Source organism: Furipterus horrens, unplaced genomic scaffold (assembly GCF_987537825.1).
Source record: "Furipterus horrens unplaced genomic scaffold, mFurHor1.1.pri manual_scaffold_12, whole genome shotgun sequence".
Classification (NCBI taxonomy): domain Eukaryota; kingdom Metazoa; phylum Chordata; class Mammalia; order Chiroptera; family Furipteridae; genus Furipterus; species Furipterus horrens.
Genome location: NW_028327182.1, coordinates 96,714,879 through 96,736,982, shown reverse-complemented (window position 1 = coordinate 96,736,982; position 22,104 = coordinate 96,714,879). Strand labels below are relative to the sequence as shown.

The following is a 22,104-nucleotide window of genomic DNA, read 5'->3' as shown; positions in this document are numbered from 1 at the left end:
TTGCTAAATGAAGTGACCTCTGAAATCTTCGATGCTTCACCCTCCCCACCTCCTGCACATTCGTGCCCGCTCTTTGTGGTCACAGAGAGAAGTTCCACTGAATTTTGAGGTATTAGGTCAGTCCCACCGAGGTAGTGAGCACACGAAGGAGCCAGGGCGGGCCCGCTTGTTGCATCTGGAAAGAATGCACACACACAGGAAAGGGGAGTCCACCAAGCCAGGGAAAAACAAAACCACACAGGCGCGGAAACTCATCATAAGTACACAAAGTACACAAGTGTATTTATTACAGTTTGCAAGCACTTTGTCCTACGTTTCAAAAACGCCACCATCAAGCTGCTGGCACATTTATGTACAAAACAGATTAATTGTGATGCCTGCTACAAAGCACTCTTTGTGAAAATACAAACTCTAATACCAGGAGAAAAAAAAAAGGCAAAAGCATCAACATCATGACATAAGTTTAAAAGACAGTTTTAAAAATCATCACAAACTGTTAAGACACAGAACTGAAACACTATCATATAGAATTTAGAGAAGCCCATTAATACTTTTGCTGAATATCTGTAATACTGCATATATCAGAAAAATGTTGAACCAGTAAGATAATCTTAAAAAAAAGCAAAACCCCAAATTAATTAAATAATACTACAGATGCATCTTCATGCCACAGAGAACCCCAGTAATATCCCTACGTACTACAAGAACTCGTAAAAGTATGGGTGATGCATGACTAGTCATTGTACAAAGATTGTTTCACTCAATAGATTTTATTAGAAATGCACTTACTGAGAAAAGATTCCACAATGGTCAAATCAGTGCACAATCCTACCTAGTTTTTATACATGACCAAAATGTCTTGTCCAGGAGACGTTATTTTAAGAGACACTTTACAGCATTCTTGTAGCATTAGAAATAATCAAGAGTCAAGGTGGAAGCAAACACCAAACTCGGTCAATAATACTGATTGCATTTTTTTATTCCTTTGATATAGGTACTTCTTGTAAATGAAGATGAATGAACACTTGTTTTAAAATGACTCCCTAGAAATAAAAACACACGTAGCCACTACAGTTCGAGAGAATACAGCTGTGCAGTGGCCTCTAACTGTACTTTAAAGAGCACTACAGGTAAACTGACGGAGATCGGAGGGCTGCAAGCGGGGCTGTGATAGGAATGGAAGCCTTCTCAGACGTATCATACACGCTGGCGGGGCGCTTCCCAGAGGTGCAATCCGCTGACCCTTTCTAAAGTAGGTAAAACAACACCGGAGGGGTTAGTGTGCTTATGTTTCATATACCACCTTCATGGAGGTAATTAATTACCACATTAGCATGTTAGAGTTCCAATCCAGCCACTGCTTACGTCACAAACAGGTCCTTCTCCCCTTTGTTCACCAGTAATTTCCGTTAAAATGGTCTCCAGACTACACTTTAGAAGGTAAGCCTGAGGTCACAGTCCTAAAAGGGCAACTTGGCCATGCATTAGCGTCACTGTTTCTACATGCTCACAACATAAACTTGAAGAACCAGAGGGAAATACCTCTTCAGTACATCAGGAAAAGGAACAATGTTAACAAAGATAAGAAGCACTTTTTTTTTTTTAACCTACTCTTACAAATTTAGAAATTGCACCTTAGATTGATGAAAACGTTAGCCAGGGCCTTAGGAATGGGGCCCTGGGCTTCAGACAAGGTTTCCATATTTCAAGAGTCATCCTGATAGCATCTCTGTCTATGGTTCATAATGTACAGTGGTCCCTTTGAAGGTTACCTGTAGTTAAACTAGTTACTGAAATCAAAACTAAAAAGTATAAAAAGCTATTTTTCTTTTCAAAACATAAGAAATAATGCAAAAGGTGTTATGTATAACACACGGGAAGTGGATAAAAATCAAATAAATCTCTGCATTTGATGGTGTTAGTGTGGTGGATCTTAAGAATTATTAAATGAGTCTGAGAAATTTAAAAGGAAAAAGGCTGGATAGGAGCTTGAAGAAGACATCTGATTACACCAATGTAGCAAATTCGGGAAGTAAGTGCTAAACAACAAAGAACCGGGTGCAGGTGATTCGTAAGTCACCCTCCGTGTCATTGATGAGAAGCACTTTCCTCTTAGTCTTCGGAAGGTCGGGTGGTTGGACGGCCCTTAGCTGAACACCAATGCATCTGAAGGGGGGCGGGGGGGGGGAAGGCTTTGCTTATGTGTATGCGTTGAGCCGCTCTTTGGAGCGAGTGGAATGGATGTCGTGCAGCTCCTGCTCCTCCTTGGACTTGATGTCCTCGTACTTCTGCATCCGGCAGGCATCTTTCACGTACGCCCAGTTGGCAGACAGAACCATAAGGTAGTGAACCTAATCGGAGACAAAAATAATTTCTATGGGAAGTCTGTTCAGTGTCTTCACTACACCTTGCAAGCAGGAAAAGAATGTTCAAATTGCATATTTGTATAAGATATGTTCATTCATAAAACGGAACCAACACGTCTGTGGGAATTGGAACCATATAAATAAAATGCATTTCTTGTTCACTCCTCCAACTACAAGACGCCATCTTGGCTTTCTTTTTTCACTGTTTCTTATTCTTTTCCATTCGGAAGCACCTGAGACTGATTTTTAAACTTTATGTGATGTTTCCTGTCCATTCTGCTCTCTTCTGCCCAAATCACAAGACTATACGTATCACGTCCACGTACCTAGGTGTTCTAACCCGTAATTGGAAATACTGTCATATACAGTTTGAGTCAAGTCAACTTGAATTAAGGAGAGAATATTCTGTCCACTGTGCCTTAGAAAGGGGGGTCATGAACCTCAAAATAAACCTTTGGATTTAATTATCCAGTTAATTTCCCGGACAGTGAATATTGCAGTTCCCTTTAGATTCAAACTGCACAAGATCAGGCATTGTGCCCTCTGGCTTTTGCATACTTCTAGATATTCCCAGCAGCTAGAATAGTGCCGGGCTCCAAAAGGAAGCTCCAGATTTACCTGAGCAATGAAGTCACTCGGGTAATAAAGGTCCTGATTTAACATCAACTGACTCCACAATGCGGGTCACTTACATGTATGTTTTCTTGCTGACCCTACCTCTTGGTCCACAGGACAAAGAAGACAGCGTTGACACAGCGGTGTGGGACAAGAGGCACACCGACAAGGAGCAGCTACTTTCTGGATGTGCCATTTCCTCTGAAATTTTGCCTTTTGTTAGTGAAGATTACAAGCCACGTGTGAGCAGCAGCTGTGGGTTACACTCTTGTTCCCCACAGCCTTGCCAGAGTGGAGTGGAATGAGTCTCAGTCACACAACCAAGTTCATGCGGCATTGCTTTGTTGCTGTGAAAAGGTCAAGTGCCGTAGAGACTTGTTAGCAAGTAGCGGGTACGCAAAACATTTGCCACATGAAGAAATGTTATGTTTTCTGATGTGGAAAATTTGTCTTTTAGAGTCTGGGGAAATATGGCCCCCAAGTCATTACATATTGTATGTCTGTCTTCATATTTGAACTTTGGTGTCCCTCTAGTTCAGACGCTGGTGCTTCCTAGTTGATTGTCAGACATCTCACCTGGCCACAGGGGACACAGCTGCCAGGCTCCTTACTGTCCCTCAGAGGTGAGCAGGACCCCTGGCACCAGGTGCGAGGCCAAGTTGACACCTTTTGTCAGCATGTAGAACTCACTAACATCGCTACAAATGAACGCATCGGAGCACACGTTGATTTTCGTACACTTTCTAATAATCCTTGCCTTGCAGTTAACGACAGGCGCTGTATCGGACGTACCGAATCGTGTACGAACATAAGGCATTCGACAGCGCTTTCAACCAAGGAAGCTTTGAAGGGATATGAGCAGCGTCAGTACCAGCAACAGTGGCAGTTGTTATATTATCCCTGTCTCTGAAGAACTAAATTGTAGCCAGAGCTCATAAATTGCAAAAATGGATGCAAATTAGTATATAGATGTTATGTATTTCTTAAGGAATCTATGCTTTGCGTATATATAGAAATTTAGAAGTATGCTTAGTACTTAAAAAGATGTTCTAAACTCCTGCTGTCTGGAAGAGAATTTGTTTACACCTTAATATCTAAAGCTATGCAAGGCATAGATTCCTTAAGAAATACATAGCATCTAAATTTCTGTAATCTTAAGATCCTTTGGCAATAGAAGCATTTCACAGTAGGCATTGTTAAGGACATTTAAATACCATTATTGGTTTAGACAGGTGTTACTAATGTATGCCTGAAGGCGTGCATTTTTTACACAGAATTTTACATGCAAATAGATGTTGCAAAAGCAAACAAAGTTTTATTATACATCTCTTTGAAAAAAGGACTTCATAGAGCTCTTACACATGGGTGTGTAGTGCTTGAACATACTCATCCCCACAGGTTACCCATCGCCCAGCGATGTGTGTGAGCATGAACAAAAAGGTGCTTCCTCCTCTCACAGCCAGGCGGGCAGCAGGGACCACCCATGAGGCAAACGTCCCTGCCCAGGGCACATGGGCACTTCCCCAGGGCATGTTGGAGCTTCGAGGTGAGGTCAAGGTTATAAGCTCTTCGCTTATTGCTTCATTGTGATCCCTCCAACGAATCAGCCAACATGGTATTATTAAGTGTCTCATATTCTGAAGTGAAATTCCTATTAGAAGTTTCTACACTAAATAAGAAACAATATAACATAACATTAAGAACATAACTGAAAACTCACTTTAGCACTGACTTAGTGAGTTTTGTTAGATATTAAAAAAATCATTTTTAATAAGACAGAAGCAGACCTCAATACAAAAGTGAGCATGAAATCACTAAAAATAACTGGTCTGAAAGGGTTCATTAGCATATTAGCATTAACTCATCATTTCTAATTTTCATCTTTGACAAGAGATAAAATGCTATTATTTTTAAAAAGGTGTTCCTTTCACCAACATTAGGCAATGCATCGGCACTGTAGGAAAACAACTAAGTTAATCCAAACCAGTCCACTATTTTCACATCTTGAACTGGCTAGAACGTTGGTGAGGCTACTAGGAACCTTCTGAACTGCTTACATTCTAGGACACGAAACAAAATCTGAAGGCCTTGACCGCAAAAGCTATTATTACTGATGCTCAGAGATTGTTCACGGTTGATGGTTGGCATCCCAGTGAACAATCTGGAATTTGTGGTGAGTTTCAAAGTAGGAGAAGGATCTGGCACATAGTAGGTCCTCTAAACTTGCTAAAAGCATGACTTCAAGGACTTACTAATATTTCTGAAGAAAATTAGATACAGAAGACATGACATAAAACTACTGAGATTTAACTGACTCAGGGACTTCTTCTGTTCTTATTTAAGGAGGAAGAAAGGGTAATGTACGTTAAAGGACTGATGATGTTACTTAGAATGTCGCCCGTTCATATGTCCTAGAGAGGTCACTGCTCTGTTCATAGCAATCTACTACCTGCATGTTAATGGACTGACTTATTTTTGTTAACGTCACCATATTATTGAGCGTTGTAATCCTTAAACTGATTACCACATACTATCTCTGTTGTAATGATAATACTTCTTTAGGTTAAGCCCTGTTTTTCACTTCTTATGTGCCCAGCATCCCCTCCCCCTGCCATTTTTTCACTGACAATAAAATAAATGAATCACCTGGACTTCTGACATTGGAGATAAACAATCATCTCTACAAGCAAATACCTCCGGAAGGAGGTCTTACCATGGCAATGACCGCTGCCCCTGCTCCAGCCAGCGCCACGATGAATAAGTGGAAGGTCATGTTCAGCTGCAGAGAAAACCACAGAACCGACAGGTGTGTCAAGGGTTCAAACAGAAGCGCGGTCAGGCCTGCGGCCGCTGACGAATGAGAGCTCTGCGCGTCTTTAGCAGGAGTGAGCCCTGGTGGAGCACGTCCCCCAGAAGCATCGTTACAGCCCCTTTCCTGCAGCGGGCCATTTAAATCTGCGCAACAGCGTCACGTTGACATGGTTTCGTTAGAAAGATGGGATCGTGGTTAATAACCATGGTGTTGCGTAATAATAACAAATGAGGCGATGTGATCGCTTTTTAAACAAAACTATAATGTTTCAACTTTCATTCAAGTGATAGCTTCTAGGAAAAATGAAAACGTTTATGGTGATTTTTATTGGAGGACGCAGAGCATCTCATCCGTATTCATTTTCTGGTCCCCTCTGTAACATGACTGCACGGAAAACGGCTTCTGAAAGGGAAGGGGGACACTGACTGTAGGGTTCACTATTTCCTCGTCACAGGACGCCACGGAGCGGAAACCCCGGCCAAGCCCAGGCCGCGGCCCTCACCTCAGCGGACTCGCACATCCTCAGGAAGTTCTCGGAGGCCGTGCAGATTTTCTTCTCCTCGCCGATCGTCACAATCCCTGCAACACGCAGAAAAGGCACGTTGGCAAGAGCCCAGAGACAGAAAATGGAACTTCTGCAGACGCAGTCTACGCAAGTCCCACTTTTATGTTACATGATCACAGAAGGAGCCGTCCTCGGCTTCATGGCTAATGACAGTTATGAGTGGACTCAAGGTGGAAGGGCCAACCTCCCTGGCCCTCCAGCAACGTCGGACGGTCCAGGTGAGCTCACAGCAGCGGGCACCAGGGGCTCAGCTGCAGCATCGCTGGTTTGCCCCCTTGGCGAAAGGGCATGACAGTGACTTTGGTTCTGAAGTCTGAATCTCATACCGTGACCGTTACAGGGTGATCGGAAACGGACTCTCCACTGGAAATATAAGTGCTCACTTTTCAAAGAATGCATCCCTTGCCTGGTTGGTTTTAAGGCCGAGAGAAGACCTGAAGTGTCCTTTCCCAGGTCCCTTGGCACCTTCCCTCCCGCCTTGAGTCCCTGCCTGAGCCCTTCGCACCTGCCTCTCTGGCTGCCTCCTCTCTCACCTGCACCTTCCATGTTTAAGGAGCCTTGGATGACACTGGGCCCAGTGGGGTCAGCCGGGGTTATTACTCGATCTTTACATCACTTAATTAGCAACCTTAATCCACTCTATAACCAAATTCTCCTTTGACATGTCAGCTAACACAGAGGAAGAGCCTGGACAAGAGAAATATAGCCAAGGTTTTACCAAATAAATTCTTGGATTATTTAGTAGAAATGAATATAGTTCAGAAATAAGCTAAACACACAAAGGATGTCCTATGAACCGTATATGTATCTAGATTCTGCACTAACACAAACTGTCCTCTTGGACTGATGTCAAGAGTACTGTCTGTTGCCGGTTTCCACTCTGTCCTTCTAGCTCATGCAGTGACGCCATCTTCCCAGGTCACGCTTGCCTTCTCTAGAAAACGCGTGATGGGCCGGGCCCCCGGTCTCAGTATTTGCCAAGCTTTTTATTGTACTTTTTAGTCACGGAGATATATTCTTCTTTCAGAAATGTGCAGTGCTTAAACATTAACAGGAGCTCAATAAATATGGCCCCAAGGTAGTTTCATCAAATCTTCAGGTTTTAACGGAGTATCATGTTAAATCCCGGATCTAGATAATATTATGAGGATCAGTTTTAATATTTTATAAAACACATTTACTGGGATAAATACCTAATACACCCAATGTCATTAAATCACTGTACATGTAATTGAAGGACAACACAATTATTATAAAAATATTAAAAATTAAAATTGTAATTGAAATGATTTCATGGTTCATTTTGAAATGCAGCAAACCCTCATACGATAAGCCGTCTTGAAATCCCTCAGCTGTATGAAGTCATGCCGCTGCTTCCCATGGAAATGTGTGTGTTTATCATGTCCTTGGTGGGGTGAAGACCAAGAGGCATGGTGGCCACTGGGCAGGCAACCCAGTGCGGCTTGGGGACAGTTCCCATTTGTAAGAGAAAAGGTACCATTTAGATGCTCATGAAACAACTTGGAAAAAAAAAAAAGGGCAAATTGCGTTAGGGGGTGTTTTCCGCACTCAATCACTGCTTGGGTGAAGCTGGTAAATGCCTATTTTGAGTACACCCCAAATTTGGGGAGCGGTGCTTTTCTGTTCGGGTGCCCCTGGATGATGACTTGATTGCGTATGTACATTCAAGAGTCTTACTAAGGACACGTTACCCGGAGGGCAAATACTGCTATCCCGCCGGCAGAGTGTGTGTGGAGAGGAGGACGAAGCCTTCACAGCAGAAGCAAAGGTGGGTGCCATCGGGGCAGGGCCTTCTGCTCCACAGCACGGGAAAGGTAAGCTGGGCTAAGGCTTGTTGACTACACTGTGAACAGCGCTAAGGTCAAGGGCAGCTCTAATCAAAGTCACGCTCTGCGCTTTCCATGAGCACGTCTCCTACAATATTTGGGAAATTCACACTGAATTGGGGGTCCTGCATGTTACCTGGCAGCTCTCTCTGAGAGACAAGTCCCATCTTTCCAATTAAAAAAAAAAAAAAAGAAACACGTTTATTTATTTTTAGAGAGGGAGGAAGGGAGGGAGAAAGACAGGGAGAGAACCATCCGTGTGTGGCTGCCTCACGCACGCCCCCAGCTGGGGACCTGGCCTGCAACCCAGGCCTGTGCCCTGACTGGGAATCGAACCAGCGACCCTTTGGTTCACAGGCTGGAGCTCAATCCACCGAGCCACACTGGCCAGGGAAGTCTTTCCAGTTTTAATTTCTGAGTCAGTGGAATGAAAGGAAGACGTGGAGGGGAGGCCCTGGATCAGAGCCATGGCCTCCCAAGCAGCTGTCCTCCTGCAGCCTCCTGCAGAGGCGACCTTTTCTATGTTTACGTGGGACATGATTCCAAGGTTGAACCCTCCCTGTGGGAGAGTTGTCCACGTTCTCCCTGTTTTCTTCTTGTCAAGAACCTCACACACAGAGCAGATCACCCTGCTTCTCATCTGGGTCAGGCCCAGGGCCCCGAGGACTTGGCCTGACAGAAGGGGGTGGCAGGAGGACAGTTTCACAGCCCTCCAGTCTCCCTGTGGCACGTCTGTGGAGCTGCAGGGCCTGCCAGTACCCACTGGTGAAGTGACTCCCACTTTCCTGAAGCACGGGGACACCCCCTGAGAGAAGGCCGTCTATAGCGTGCCCAGGTGTTAACAGGAGAGGTTTCTAATGGCCATTCTGTGAAAAAAAGTCCATTTGAACATGAGGACTTGCATGTCTTTTATAAAATCTCTAGCTCCCATGTTTCTACAAGTGCAGGAACAGAATTCCAAATAGGTAGGTTAGGTGAGGTTGGACTCGGCCTTCCCACACCCGTGACTCAGTAGCTGCCTCCACAGGAGCGCGGTGGACTCAGAATTAAGGACACAGACGTGGCAGCTGCCCCCCTGGGGCTGCACCGGCCTGGGCACTTACCGGATCTATAACCACAGGCAAGCCATTCACCATCCTGTGCCTCAGTTCTGTCATTTATAAAAAATATCATAACGTTGTCCCTCATACAAAACTGTTGTGAGAATTAAACAAGTCAATGTATGTAAACCGTGTGGAATCAGGTCCCCACGTGACACACCCATATGTACCTAAGAGTTATTGTTACAATGCATGAGCTTTCAGCCCTAAATCAAAACCACCAAAGAAGACGGCTGATTCATTTAACGTCCTCTGATTTTGTGATTATTCAGTGCTAAGTGTTTCTGCCCTTCTCCATGAAGTACCTCTGGCTCAGGTAACCTTTGCATTAGACCTCAAACTTGAGCGGTCGATCGTGGGACAATGAACGCAGGACGCACACATCGCACCGAGCCTGCGTGAGGACAAAGCATCTGGGACCGGGCAAGCGCAGTTCGCACGTTCGCGCCATGGGATCAACTCCCAATCAGCCTCTACTGCCTACTTATTCCCCGTGAAAAAGAAGGCCTGAAAAAGCTGCTTGGGAAAGCTCTGAGAGGCGGTGTGTTACCGCAGCGATCCACCTACCGAACTGACGCAGGTCCAAGCAGAGGTTCGCGCCCTCCACCAGGGTGGTGTTGCGGCAGATGGTCCACAGGTTGAAGTACATGTACACCGGCAGGGAGGTGAAGGCCGTCACGCCCAGCCAGGCCAGCATGAACAGGTAGGTCAGCATGATGAACTGCAATGGAGAGAAAGCCGAGAGAGCACATGTGGTCTGCTGGGACGGAAACACGCTTGCTCACAAGGAGCGCCACGGCCGTGACACTCGTGGGCCTGCGGCGTGGGAAGCGGGGGGTCACAGTCAGAGGCCACGTGAATAAACCTGTTGGAGCATCACTTCCGGCAGCGGCTCAGAGGCACGGGGACTGATCCGTCTGCCTCTCAATACCTGCGTCATTCATGTGTTTATCGTAAGACTCTCACCAGCACATTCTGTAAACGCCAGAAAACATTAACTGGCGCATTTAGAGTGGATTCTGCAAACTGAGCCAAGACTGTGTTGAGTTCATGTTACAACGTAACGCACACCATTTCGTATCACAAGTATTTAAGCTACTTAATCATGTTGATATAACATTATAAATACGGTGATTCTCCTGTCATTTTAGGACATAATGATATTAATGTGAATTTCTACTCTTTAATGGGTTTTGTAAACTTAACATCTAAGTCTTTCATGCATGTGAATTTTACTTATAGAAACATAGTAAAATATGATTTTAAGTGTGAAAAGTGTTTGATTTCATATTTTTAATATTTATGAAAACCAGTTAAAGGCTGTTTGTGCATCCTAGATAAAGCTAAATGAGAGACTTAGCTTCAGGATAGGTGAGGAGGAGTTTTAGTTCAGCCACGGCTTAGACGCTCCGTAAAAAGATGGACAGAGGCACGTATTAGTAGATGGATGGATAGCTGATAAAAGACATGTGTTAATGTTGCTTAGGATAACTTATCAATTATTTAATCCATGTTTCTGCAGGGAAAATAGCTTAAGTGAATATACACCCTTACAGTCTCAGCTGACACTTGTCCTAATGACTGTGTTCAGATGTCACTGAAACAGAACAAGCAGTCACACCCCCTGAGGTTAAATGCTGGCTGGAATCCACACATTGACACAATTTGATGACATTTCTTTATGCAAGGTATGTGTCCTTGGGTTTATACGCATATTTCACATGATCAGAAGAGCAATTCATCACATGAAGTATCCATGTAGGCAAACACCAACCAGAAACAGAGAATGATAGCAGACAGCCTCATGGGGGTGGCCACATTATTCTGTCATATGGAGTTAATCAGATTCGGATATTAGAGATTAAAGTCTAAGTTAGCCCTGACAAGTAGCCAAATGAGAAAGTCACTACTCTGGCCGTTGCTCTGCCTCCATATCTGCACCTGGTTCTTCTCTTCTGAGCCTGGGTCAGTAAGCACACAGCCTTTTGCACACCACACACGGCCCACCCCGAAGACCAGCTACTCGTGTGCTGGCTGAGCATGCAGAACGTGACAAACAAAACGGCCAGCAGAGAATTCCTACATTCTCGTCCATACGTCCACGATCGATCCACAATCGGTACCGACACGGTGATCGTGACTGAAGGAGTGAGGCACCGCATCGCTCAGCCATTGCTGCACAGCCCGGGGTCGGAGCTGTGAGGAGCGCCCGGCCGTGCGGACTTCACACTCACGGGCGTCGTGGGCCGCCTCCCCGGGCCGCTCACACGGCAGTGTGCCCTCTCAACTTGTAGCTTTTGTCCTTTTATGATTTGCAGGTTGAACACTTCCCCCAAAGGAATACAATCTTCCTTCCCTTTCTCTCTCACAAGCAAACGGCCCTGAACTCTATTGTCAAAACAAAGCTGGAAGTCAGAAAGACACGTGTTCTGTGCGTGTACGCACGTCTGCAGGTACCGGCGAACCTGGGTCCGCACCGGAGAGAAGCCGCTCTTTGCATACTGGGTCCCATGGGCTCGTGCACCTCAGAGTGTGAGTGGTTTTGCAAGCCGCACCTTCTGGGAGGCTTCCTGATGACTGTGTGATGTGTACATGATCGCAGTCAGAGCACATGAGGACGAGCACATAAGTATAAACACAAAATTGGATTTTTAACTGTTTAAACATGCCGCACGAACTCACACAGCAGTAGAATTACAGGTGGAAATGTCTGAAACGCAGCCCTGGCACACAGAGTGGGTACAGACATTGGTCACTTTCTGAGTCTGAGAGGCACAGGTCCGTAAGACTTCTGGAGGGAGCGGCGAGTGTCCGGGTTTGACTCGCACACCTCAGGGAGTCACACTTCCAAAGGCACAATACAACATAGGATGCACACAGTGAGTGACACTCAGTCTCATGGTCAATCAACTCTGTTAACTCCTTTGGTGACGAGTTATAGCGAGATTTTGCTCCATGATTATGGTGAAACCTCAAACAAGTTAAAGTTATTTAGTAACTCAGAACATATACTAAAAGTGACACTTTAAAAAATGGTAAACTTGGTGACAGTTTCGGGGGGAGCTAATGCACCTGATTAAAATAGACAGAAATCATTGGGGCTGAGGATAGTAGGGAGTTTGCATAACAAATACAAAAGGAGCTGGGATAAAGCTAATGTGACCTGCAACCAACCTTGTCACCTACAAGCCACCTCGTCACCACACTTCAGGAACCCAGAATGCGATTAATACTTACCAATAGCGTTGCTTCATCTCCTCTCAAAGCTGACTTCCTGCCAGCCCGTCCTATGGAATCCGGACGATGTCCCTAAACTACGGTCTGGCAGACATGCTCACACACTTTACATCCCAGCAGAAACAAAGCCTGGGCTGAAAATACTAGCAACTAAAACTTTTTGAGTATTAAGTTACTTAAATCAGTGGAGGAGCGGGAATAAATACCCTCCCATGGCTACTTACTCTATTTTCCTGACCTCATCTATGCGAAGGTATATGGCAGGATTTCAGCCACGGCGAACGAGGACTGCTTCCTCCTTATTTTCCTCATCGAAAGAGTAAACATTTTCCCTGTGGAAATCTAGACATCTGGCCTTGACACGCACTGGGCTGTCTACAGCTAACAGTGCACGTTCTGTTTGACTCCACCAGAGGGGATAGAACATATTTCTTGGGTGGTCTTTCTTCTTTCTCCTTTCTGGATGTGGAAGGAAGCATATCAACAGATGAAGGTGACTGTGTAGTGGGGCCTCGCCCACCCACCCAGGCCAGGTGACAAGCATCCACTAAACTGCAATGTGTCAGTAATCATAGTACCAGTCTCAGTAGCCATCCACCGGTGACGTCACTCATCTGGATGACGTCATGCAAGTAATTTCCCATCCTCTGCCATTTGATTGAGTGATTGCCTGATTTACTGTATCAAGTGCTGACATGCCACTTAGTTACGTGTCTGTGACCTAAATGTCACAGTTGTTTAGCAAGAGAGGGGCCACACAGCACGCTGATCACAGGCCCCAGCTGTGAGCTGCATTGAGCCTGGGCTGCTCTTTCTGCTTCTGCATCTGCCTTTTGAAAGGGGAACACTCTAACCCCGCCCCGTGATGGGCAGGGGTTGGGATGACATCATTCCTGAGCAGCATTTAGCACACACGACAGCCCACGGGAGGCACAGATGAGACACCAGCTTGTTATTCTACTTAGCGTTCTGGGGCCACTGCGACGCCACCACAGTAGATGCTCTGCCTGGAGGACAGGCCTCTACAGGGGAAGGACATTAGGTTTCATCTCATGTCTGGAGAAAATACAAAGAAGTTTTTGCGTCTGGGAAAGGCGTTCAGAGGGGGCTCCCACTCCAGGACAAAGGCTCTAGAAAATTCAGAGACCACCCCAGTTTCAGGACAATGAAACGCCCTAGAGGACAAAGCCCTCTTTCATTAATGCTTTCATTATGTGCTCTTGTAGATCTCAGGGATAATTTACAGTCTCAGGGACAATAACAGGGCAATGCAGCTTGAAGCGCCTCGTTTGGGAGAGTTAAAGGCAGCCCACCAGTCCAGGGCGGAGGAATCGGCAGGCGTCTGGCTCCATGCCCTCCTTTTTTCCCTCCTGGCCCAGGAGACTTTTCTAAACCTTCTTCGGAAGATGCTGTAAATGGGACTCATAGTTCAGTAGGTTCAGGGTCAAGTGCACTGGAGCACTTTGAACTGCGCTGCTGCCGCTGCTTACAAGGCCACGGAGGCGCGGCTCCGGAAGCCGCCGTCCTGACTCTGTGGCCTTCGTGTGCAGGCTTCCACGCTGCAGCGAATTCGTAACGCCGCCGGGCGCAAAGGAGCCCTGCGCGGGGAGAAAATGCTTTCACTGCTGCTGAGGCGTGAGTCTCATTCTAAGAAAGATGCAGAAGACTTTACTTTTGAATTTTCATCCAAACCAGTTATATTTCAGGGAGTAGGGTTCACATTCCCCGACATATCCAAATTAAACAAGCGGAAAGTAGAATTCTATTTTCCTATTGTATGTCTCCCTTAGAATCTGATAATCACTAATATTGAAGAATTGATCAAGTGTAATCCTAGGTGAAACATTCCTATATGTAATAAAATAATTCATAATTATCATAAGTTTATTTGTAGCTCTCTCTACCTTTATATATGTGTGTGTATATATATATATATTTTGCCATCTTGGCATTAAATAAATAAATAAGCTCCTCTTATTTTTAGCTGAGGTATAACTGACATGTGCCATTACATTAGTTTCAGGTGTACGACATGGTTTGCTATTTGTCTGTATTGCACAAATGATCACCACGGTAAGTCCTGTTAACATGCATTGCCACACAGAGTTACACGTTTGTGTGTGTGTGACGAGAACTTCTCACATCTTGTCTTCTAGCAACGTCCAGTGTCATCACCTTCCGTCCCCACGCAGCACCCTGCATCCATCCCCAGGACACGCTCGTTTTATCACCGGAAGTGTGGGTGTTTGGCCCCCTTCACCCCCTCACCCCCCACTCCCTGCCAAGCTGTTTTCTGGACCTTAAATTAGCAACTCTCAATCTTGTTGAACAATCTCTGAGAATTTAGGAAATCCTTCTGATTCCTTTTGCCTTTATTAACACCGATTTTTAGCTGAGACACTTGGGAAATCCAACACTGCTACGTCTGTTTGGGGCGTACAGACAACACAAACACAACTTGGAAGAAATAAAAGAATTACTGGACTTGGACTCAGAGGACTGGGCCCCTGGTTCCGTGAGTCGGGTGTGTCCCTTCCGCTTCAGGGTCACACACTCAGTCATGAGCTAAGAATGAGCTTACCTGTCAGGGCCATGACAGAAGTAAATGGAAAGTCAGATGGAAGTCACTTAAGAGTCAACATGGTCCCCAATAAATCTTACTTTAAAAATAAACCCAAAGAGAGAAAGTTGTTTGATTTAGCAAATGATTAATTAATTTGTTTTCTGAAGGTTAGGGATGGACAGAAGTAACCGGCCTAAGCTGCATCGGTTTTTATTGCCTTGATCAACACTGGATTGTCATTTCTGGCGGCTCTGGCCCCATCTGTGGGAAGGAGGGAGGACGGGTCTTGTGGACCTTAGGTGTATATATAAGGTGGCCTCGCTGGCTTCTGTATCTCACCATTGTTTTCCACGTCACTCCCGTGTATGGAAATGCTGGCCTTTCTTTCCACTTACAAAGAAAAAACATTCAGTGAAATTTCTCACGTTTGGTTTAGATGAGCTAAGTCATCGATATTGGGTAGTAAAAACTGCCTTAAAATGATGGGGCTTGGGAGCCAGAATCCCAATTAATATCCAGCATGGCTCATTGTGACATTATTATTTTAGTACCATCTCATCAGAACATGCAAATGACCATCACAGTAGGCACCTGGTTATCCTACTTCTTTAGCTGTGCTACACACATGTTACACACATGCTACTACGTGTTAGCAATCGATTTAACAAAATTGCTAGGGAATACTTCTGAGTACTTGAAATTAAAAAAAAACACACACGTGATTACTGTTTTGATCTCAACTTGGATATTCTAGTCCTTGTTAGAAATTTCACTGGCGGCTGAAACACAGAACAGCAAGAGGCCAGGTTGCCCGCCTCGGGAGACCGCTGCAATGGGTACTCCTCCATGGCTACGCAGCCTCTGAGACTCCAGTGTGTTTAACATGAGAGCCATGTGCAAAGGCACCTGGTTTTTCATGTGATTTCCTATCAATTCAGACTTGATTCTAAGGAATTCCATTTGTTGAGCTATAAAGCTTCTGTGGTGGCTTTAGCGGGTGCACAGCAGTCAGGCAAGCGTGGTCTCCCTGCCGCGGCCTGCCTGCTGCCAGCAGCTGCCCCCGGGCTCCCATGGCGCGGAGAGACATGCCCGTGGGGACCAGAGTGCTGTGAGAGGCCAACTGCAGTCAGGTAGAAGGCAGGCCCACACTCGCGGACGGGAACAGAGTGGGCGTATTCCGTAGGCAGAGTCTGTGCACCAAACCTGCATCCTCCGGTCGCTGCCTGTAAGGACCCTCCTGTGAACTGTCCCCGGGCACAGGATAGACCCCTAACTCAGAGCCCCGTCATTTCCTAAGGACACAGTTTTAAATGGTGCTTCCTCATCTGAAACGGATTTGAAGAGCCATCGGTTCATCAGTCCCTCCTTAGCAACAAACGGACACGGTTCTTGGTTTCACAGCAGCAGGGAAAGAGCCGAGCTCCTGCCACCGAGAAGTCTCATCAGACAGACACTCCGCCGAGGGCACGGCCTCTGGAGGCTTTTCTAAGTCTCAGGCGGACGGACAGAACAGACTCGCCGGTGAACTCAGAACATGGAATGGACCGTGAGAATCACCCGCCCTGCAGAAAAAGCAGCAGCGGGATGGAAGCAGGAAAGAAGGGAAGATTTGCAGCAGAGAGGGTGACTGATAAAACATTCATTTCCTGCCCTGCGATTCCACGGAGCCACGCGCCTGCGTGATGAGTGAGCTGGGGCTGTGGTGGGGAGGGCTCCGGGCCCTGCGGGTCCCCTGATGCACGGGGCATTGGGACAGCCAGGCCTCCCCAGGAACTCAGCCTCTGCTGCCGCCGGTTCTGCTCCTGCAGGGTGGGGTGGGGGGCGCCTCTGGAGAAGCCCACAAAGCTGCTGCCACCCTGGTGTGCTGGGAGGGACCGGTGACGCAATTGTCACTATTATAGAAAAATGTGGTTCATGCTTTTGCTTTAAGAATCCTCATGGGAGAACTGTGGATGGCACACGGAGAGCTGCAAGGTATCTCCTGGGTGACTCTGGCGTGGGCAGGCCGTCTATGGAGCAAGCTCCCCGGTCTCGGTGACATGCTGTGCGCTTCCTGGCCCAGGGGCTCCCTGGTGGCAAGATCGTGCTCAGAGATGCTTCCGAACTGCAGACTCAGGGCTGCACGGAGTCTCAGAGATGATCTCCGTCCTCACTTTGTAAATGAGTGACCTGTGGGCTGCAGGAGTTAAGTGGCTCGCTAAGGCCCACGAGGCGCGTTACAGTGGCACGGTCCCACAGAACAGTGGTCTCCTGAGGGAGAGGAGGGGGCAGAGGATGAAGAGGGTAAAGGGGGCAAATGATGATGCAAGCAGACTTGACTGCAGGCAACAGTGTACAGACGATGTGCGGTGGAAGGGTGCACCTGAAACCTGCAGAATTTTATTAGCCAGGGTCACCCAACACATTGAAGAAAAAATAATTAAAAATAGAGATATTGTCCCAATTATAAGAAAAAGCCTTTCGTTAGTTGAATTCACTACCCTCTGTTGGAAGAATATAAGTGAATCTAAAATTAGAATTTGACTTCTTAACCGGGAAATGGCTTAGTTCCTTACCAACAGCTGGCCCACGGAGCAGTCACATTTTACTTCTTAAATTAACCCAAGACCTTTAACTTATATCCTTCAGATCTGTAATCTGATATTACTGACCCTAAAAATTTAGGTATGACAATAAATATTGCCCCCCCCATGAGTCTTACAAGAAATTACTCCAGAGACAACTACAAATACCTGTGACAGATTCTTATCACCGCTGAACCACGCAGCACGACAGAACTTGTTACAAGCTGGTAAAAAAAAATGTGTTTTTTTAAAACTTTTCTGTGAGACTGAAATGGATTACATCATTCCTTATTAGAGCCATCTTATTCAATATGAAACATGTGCTCTGATTAAATACATATTCTTATATAACACTGGAGAAATAAGAAAACTTGTGAGCCAAGGATGGAAGCTGTGATGTTTCATTAAAGGAAAACTATTATGCATAAAAATGCGGAAGTACATTTGACCATTTACTCTTCACTTCCAAACTCTGGTGCTTTAATAGATACACACCCATCGCCTACATTAGCCCAGAGTGTGACAGGCTGACTTATCATTAACCATCAGACCAATACGGATTTAAAACCTAAGTTAGTTTAATAGTATAATTCTTACCTTGTATCCCTATGGAACGGATACTAGATGCTACAATTCTCCCAAAATTTAAGGTAAAATACATAGACATCTATTTAAGGAGAAGAGATACATGTACTGTCTATAAATTGCAGGTGCATTTTTCGGTTACTGGTATTTCTAAATATTGTACTGAAACCCCAAAGCCCTTTGGGAAGAAAGTCATCAATCAGTCAACCGTTTTGCTTCCCCTGAAATAAAACTAACTGCGTTGCCTGTGATTTGAGAACCTGGAACTGGATTTTCTCACGGAATAGAATCCCCTTAACGTAGGAAACGAGGCTAAGCGTTCCGAGAGCGGCCCCAGGAGGGAACATCTCTGCGGCTCAGCGAACACGCGCACTCCGGGCACGTGGGGACAGACACGGCCTGCCTGCCAGCGGAGTGAGTCCCGCGGCGCGCGGGGCGCAGACGGGCACCTACCCAGGCGCTCACGCAGCGGCCGCAGGTGGTGATCTTGAAGTCCCCGTAGAGGTCCTTGATGGCGCCGGTGGTGAAGAAGCCCTCCACCATGAGCAGGATGCCGTAGACGAAGAAGGCGGCCGCCACGCCGTAGATCACGTACTTGAAGATGTCGATCCTACGGAGAGAGACAGGTTTACTGGACGCCCTCTCCGCCCGGGAGTCACCGCCCGCTGAAAGGGGGGCTGCGGGGTGTCCGCGCGCACCCTGCTCTGCGCCCCCTTCCCAAGCTGGTCTTGGCCCCGCAGGGAATCACGCTGCGCACGGAGTTTGCTTCACTTCACTTGGGAAGTAGGAAGCTCAGCCTAAGAGTTCCCTAATTATGACAAAATATCAAATACAAAGAGTTAGAGAGCCCTGGGTTTTAAAGGCTTATATTTAAGGAGAAAGAAGGCTTTATGGTTAACAATGCATTCATTTTTGAGGAAATTACAATATTGTTGTTATTGTAAAAAAGTCAACTGTAATTGTATTTGATGTCACGCTTACTGTAACCCATCGCTAACGTTTTCTGCTGATGATATCAATAATAAAAAATTATAGTTTTACAGATGCATTGTAATTTTGATAAGGAAGCATTTTAGGCAAATCACTATAAGAAATTACATAGAATCAGGCATGAGCCAAGTTATAGTATAATTCCATAGAGGGGTGGGTAGGTATCCTTTCTTTTCTTACAGCTGAATGCCCATGTATATACGAGACAATTGTATTGTCTAAAAATTGCAGATGGGTTTTTCTGTTATTCTAAATATTGTACAGGAACCCCAAAGCCCTCTGGAAAAATAAATCATAGAATTTGCTACTTGTACACCTTCTTTGGAGAAATGTCTACTCAAGTCCTTTGCCCATTTGTAAGTCAGGCTGTTTACTTATTTATTTATCTATGTGTGTTGGGTGTTAATTCCTTATTGGGCGTCGGGTTTGCGAGTATTTCTCCTGCCCCATCTGTGCATTTCCACTCTTGATGTTTGCTGCACAGAAGCCTCTAAGTGTGACATCATTCCACGCGTCCGCTCTATGCCGCATCTAGGCCAGCTCCACCAATGCCCCTGTTAGGAAGGTTCCCCTTCTGTTTTCTTCTAGGACTTTTACAGTTTCAGGTCTTAAGCTTTAGTTCAGTAACCCATTTTGAGTTGATTTTTACAAATGGTGTAAGACAGGGGTCTAGTTTCATTCATTAGCAAGCGACTATCCATCTTCCCCAAAATCATTTCTAAAGACACTGTCCTTGCCCCCCCCCCCCCTTGGAAATCACTGCACTGTACATGCACGGGTTTACGTCGGGGCTCTCTGTGTCGTGCCGTTGGTCATCTGCCTCTGTGCTAGTGCTCTGACGCTTTGATTACTGCCGCTTTATAATATGTTTTAAAATGAGGAAGGGTAAGGTCTCCAACATTATTGGTCATCTTCTCCAAGATTATTTCGGCTACCTGGGTTCCGTATGAATTTTGGTTATATGTGGTTTCATATGAATTTTAGGATTGCTTTTACCATTAAAAAAATTCCATTGGGGTTTTGATAAGGATTACATGTAGTCTGTAAATTGCTTTGAGTAGTATATACATTTTAACAATAAAATCTCTTCCAAATCATGAACATGAGCTGCTGTTCCGTTTACTTGTTGCCCCTTTATTTCAGCGACGTTTAACAGTTTCCAGCACCATGTCTTTTACCTTCTTGCTTAAGTTCACTTCTCAGTATTTTATTCGTTCTGATTTATATTGTAAATGGGTGGCGTTTATATGAACTTGAACTTCTTAAGTTTGTTAAGACTTGTTTCGTTACCTAGCATGTGCTCTGTCTTGATGTTCCATGTGCCCTTGAGAAGCATGTCTACTCAGCTGCTGTTGGGCTTACCTGTAATACAGTGTTGTTCAAGCCCTCGGCTTCCCGACGAACCTTCTGCCGGGGTCTTCTAGCAGAATGCTCATCACTTCTATTATAGAAAGCGCGTTCCCAAATCCCCTGTTATTGTGTGTGACAGTCTGTTCCCCCCTTCAGCTCTGTCGAGGTCTGCTGTGTACATTTGGGTGTCTGATGGGGAGTGAATATGCATCTCTAACTGTTACATATTCCTGCTGAGACGACCCTCTTACTCTTACATGAAGTTTTCCGCTGTCTCTTTTGACAGTTTTGACTTAAAGTATGTTTCCTTTGATAGAAGTGTGGCCAACCCTGCTCTCCTTTGGTTCCCGTTTGCATGGAATCCTTTCCTCATCCTTTTGCTACGTGTGCCTGCACATCTGAAGAGATTCTATAGCCCACGTGTAATGAATCTTGTTTTTATAACCTCCCAGTCACGTGACATCTTTTGATGGGGGAGTTTAATCCACTTACCTTTAAAGTTATTACTGATAGCCAAGGGGTTGCTATTGCCAATTAATTAATTGTCTTCTGTTTGTCTCGTTGCTTTTTTGTTTCTCCGTCTCTTGTTGTCTTCCTTTCTGTTTTGTTGATTTTTAAATAGTGACATGCTTTTGTGCCTTTCTCAATTCCTTTTATCTATCTTCTATAGCTTTTTTCTTTGTGGTCACCATGGGGCTTGGGTAGAACATCCAGTAGCTAGCAATCAATTTGGAGCTGACAATTTCAATCACATACAAACACTCTAAACTTTTACTCACTTATTAGTGTTACAAATTACATTTTTATATTATGTATCTCTTAACATATATCTATAGTTATAGTATTTTTGTAATTTTGTCTTTTAACTTCCATGGCAGAATTAAAAGGGATTTACGCGCCACCACCATAGCATTACAGTGTTCTGTGCTTATCTATATTTATCTTTTCACCAATGAGCTTTACGCTTGCATAGGCTTTTGTGCTGCTGTTTAAAGTGCTTCCATTCCACTTGAAGGGGTCCCTTTAAGCAGTTCTTGTGTGGAAAGTCTAGGGATGATGAACTTCCTCAGCTTTCAGTGTTAATTCTGAGAAATTATTTCTCCTTCAAATGTGAAAGGTAGTTTTGGCAGGCACAGTATTCTTGGTTGGCAGCTTCTCTTGGTGATTGGAATGACCTCACTCCCCTCTGGTGTGCAAGGTTTGTGCCAAGAAATCAACTGATTGTCTCAGAGTTTCTCTTCTAGGTAAAGAGTTACTTTCTCTTGTTGCTTTCAAAATCCTGTTTTTCACATTTGATAATTTCATTATATGTCTCAATGTGGATTTCTTTACATTTATCCTAAATAGAGTCCATTGAGGTGCTTGAATCTCGATGTCTGCTTCCTCATATAGAGTTGGGAAGTTTTCTGTCATTATTTCTTTAAATAAGCCTTCTGCCCCTTTCTGTCTTCTTCTGGACTCGCACAGTGAATATATTGGTCAACTGGATAGTGCTCCATATGCTTCTTGG

General features: G+C 45.2%; 1 protein-coding gene across 2 annotated transcripts in view; it reads right to left on the bottom strand.

Annotated features, from left to right (window-relative positions):
• Positions 1 to 251: 251 nt before the first annotated feature.
• The window catches only part of GPM6A (glycoprotein M6A), a 169,819-nt gene continuing 147,966 nt past the window's right edge, over positions 252 to 22,104 (bottom strand). For both annotated transcript variants that reach the window (XM_090258405.1, XM_090258404.1), the window contains exons 3-7: positions 18,708 to 18,864; positions 9,873 to 10,026; positions 6,296 to 6,372; positions 5,695 to 5,760; positions 252 to 2,351 (exon numbers count right to left, since the gene is read on the bottom strand). In XM_090258405.1, the coding sequence (XP_090114531.1) occupies positions 2,199 to 2,351; positions 5,695 to 5,760; positions 6,296 to 6,372; positions 9,873 to 10,026; positions 18,708 to 18,864 (607 nt within the window). In that variant the 3' untranslated portion in view covers positions 252 to 2,198. The remainder of the gene's footprint in view (positions 2,352 to 5,694; positions 5,761 to 6,295; positions 6,373 to 9,872; positions 10,027 to 18,707; positions 18,865 to 22,104) is intronic.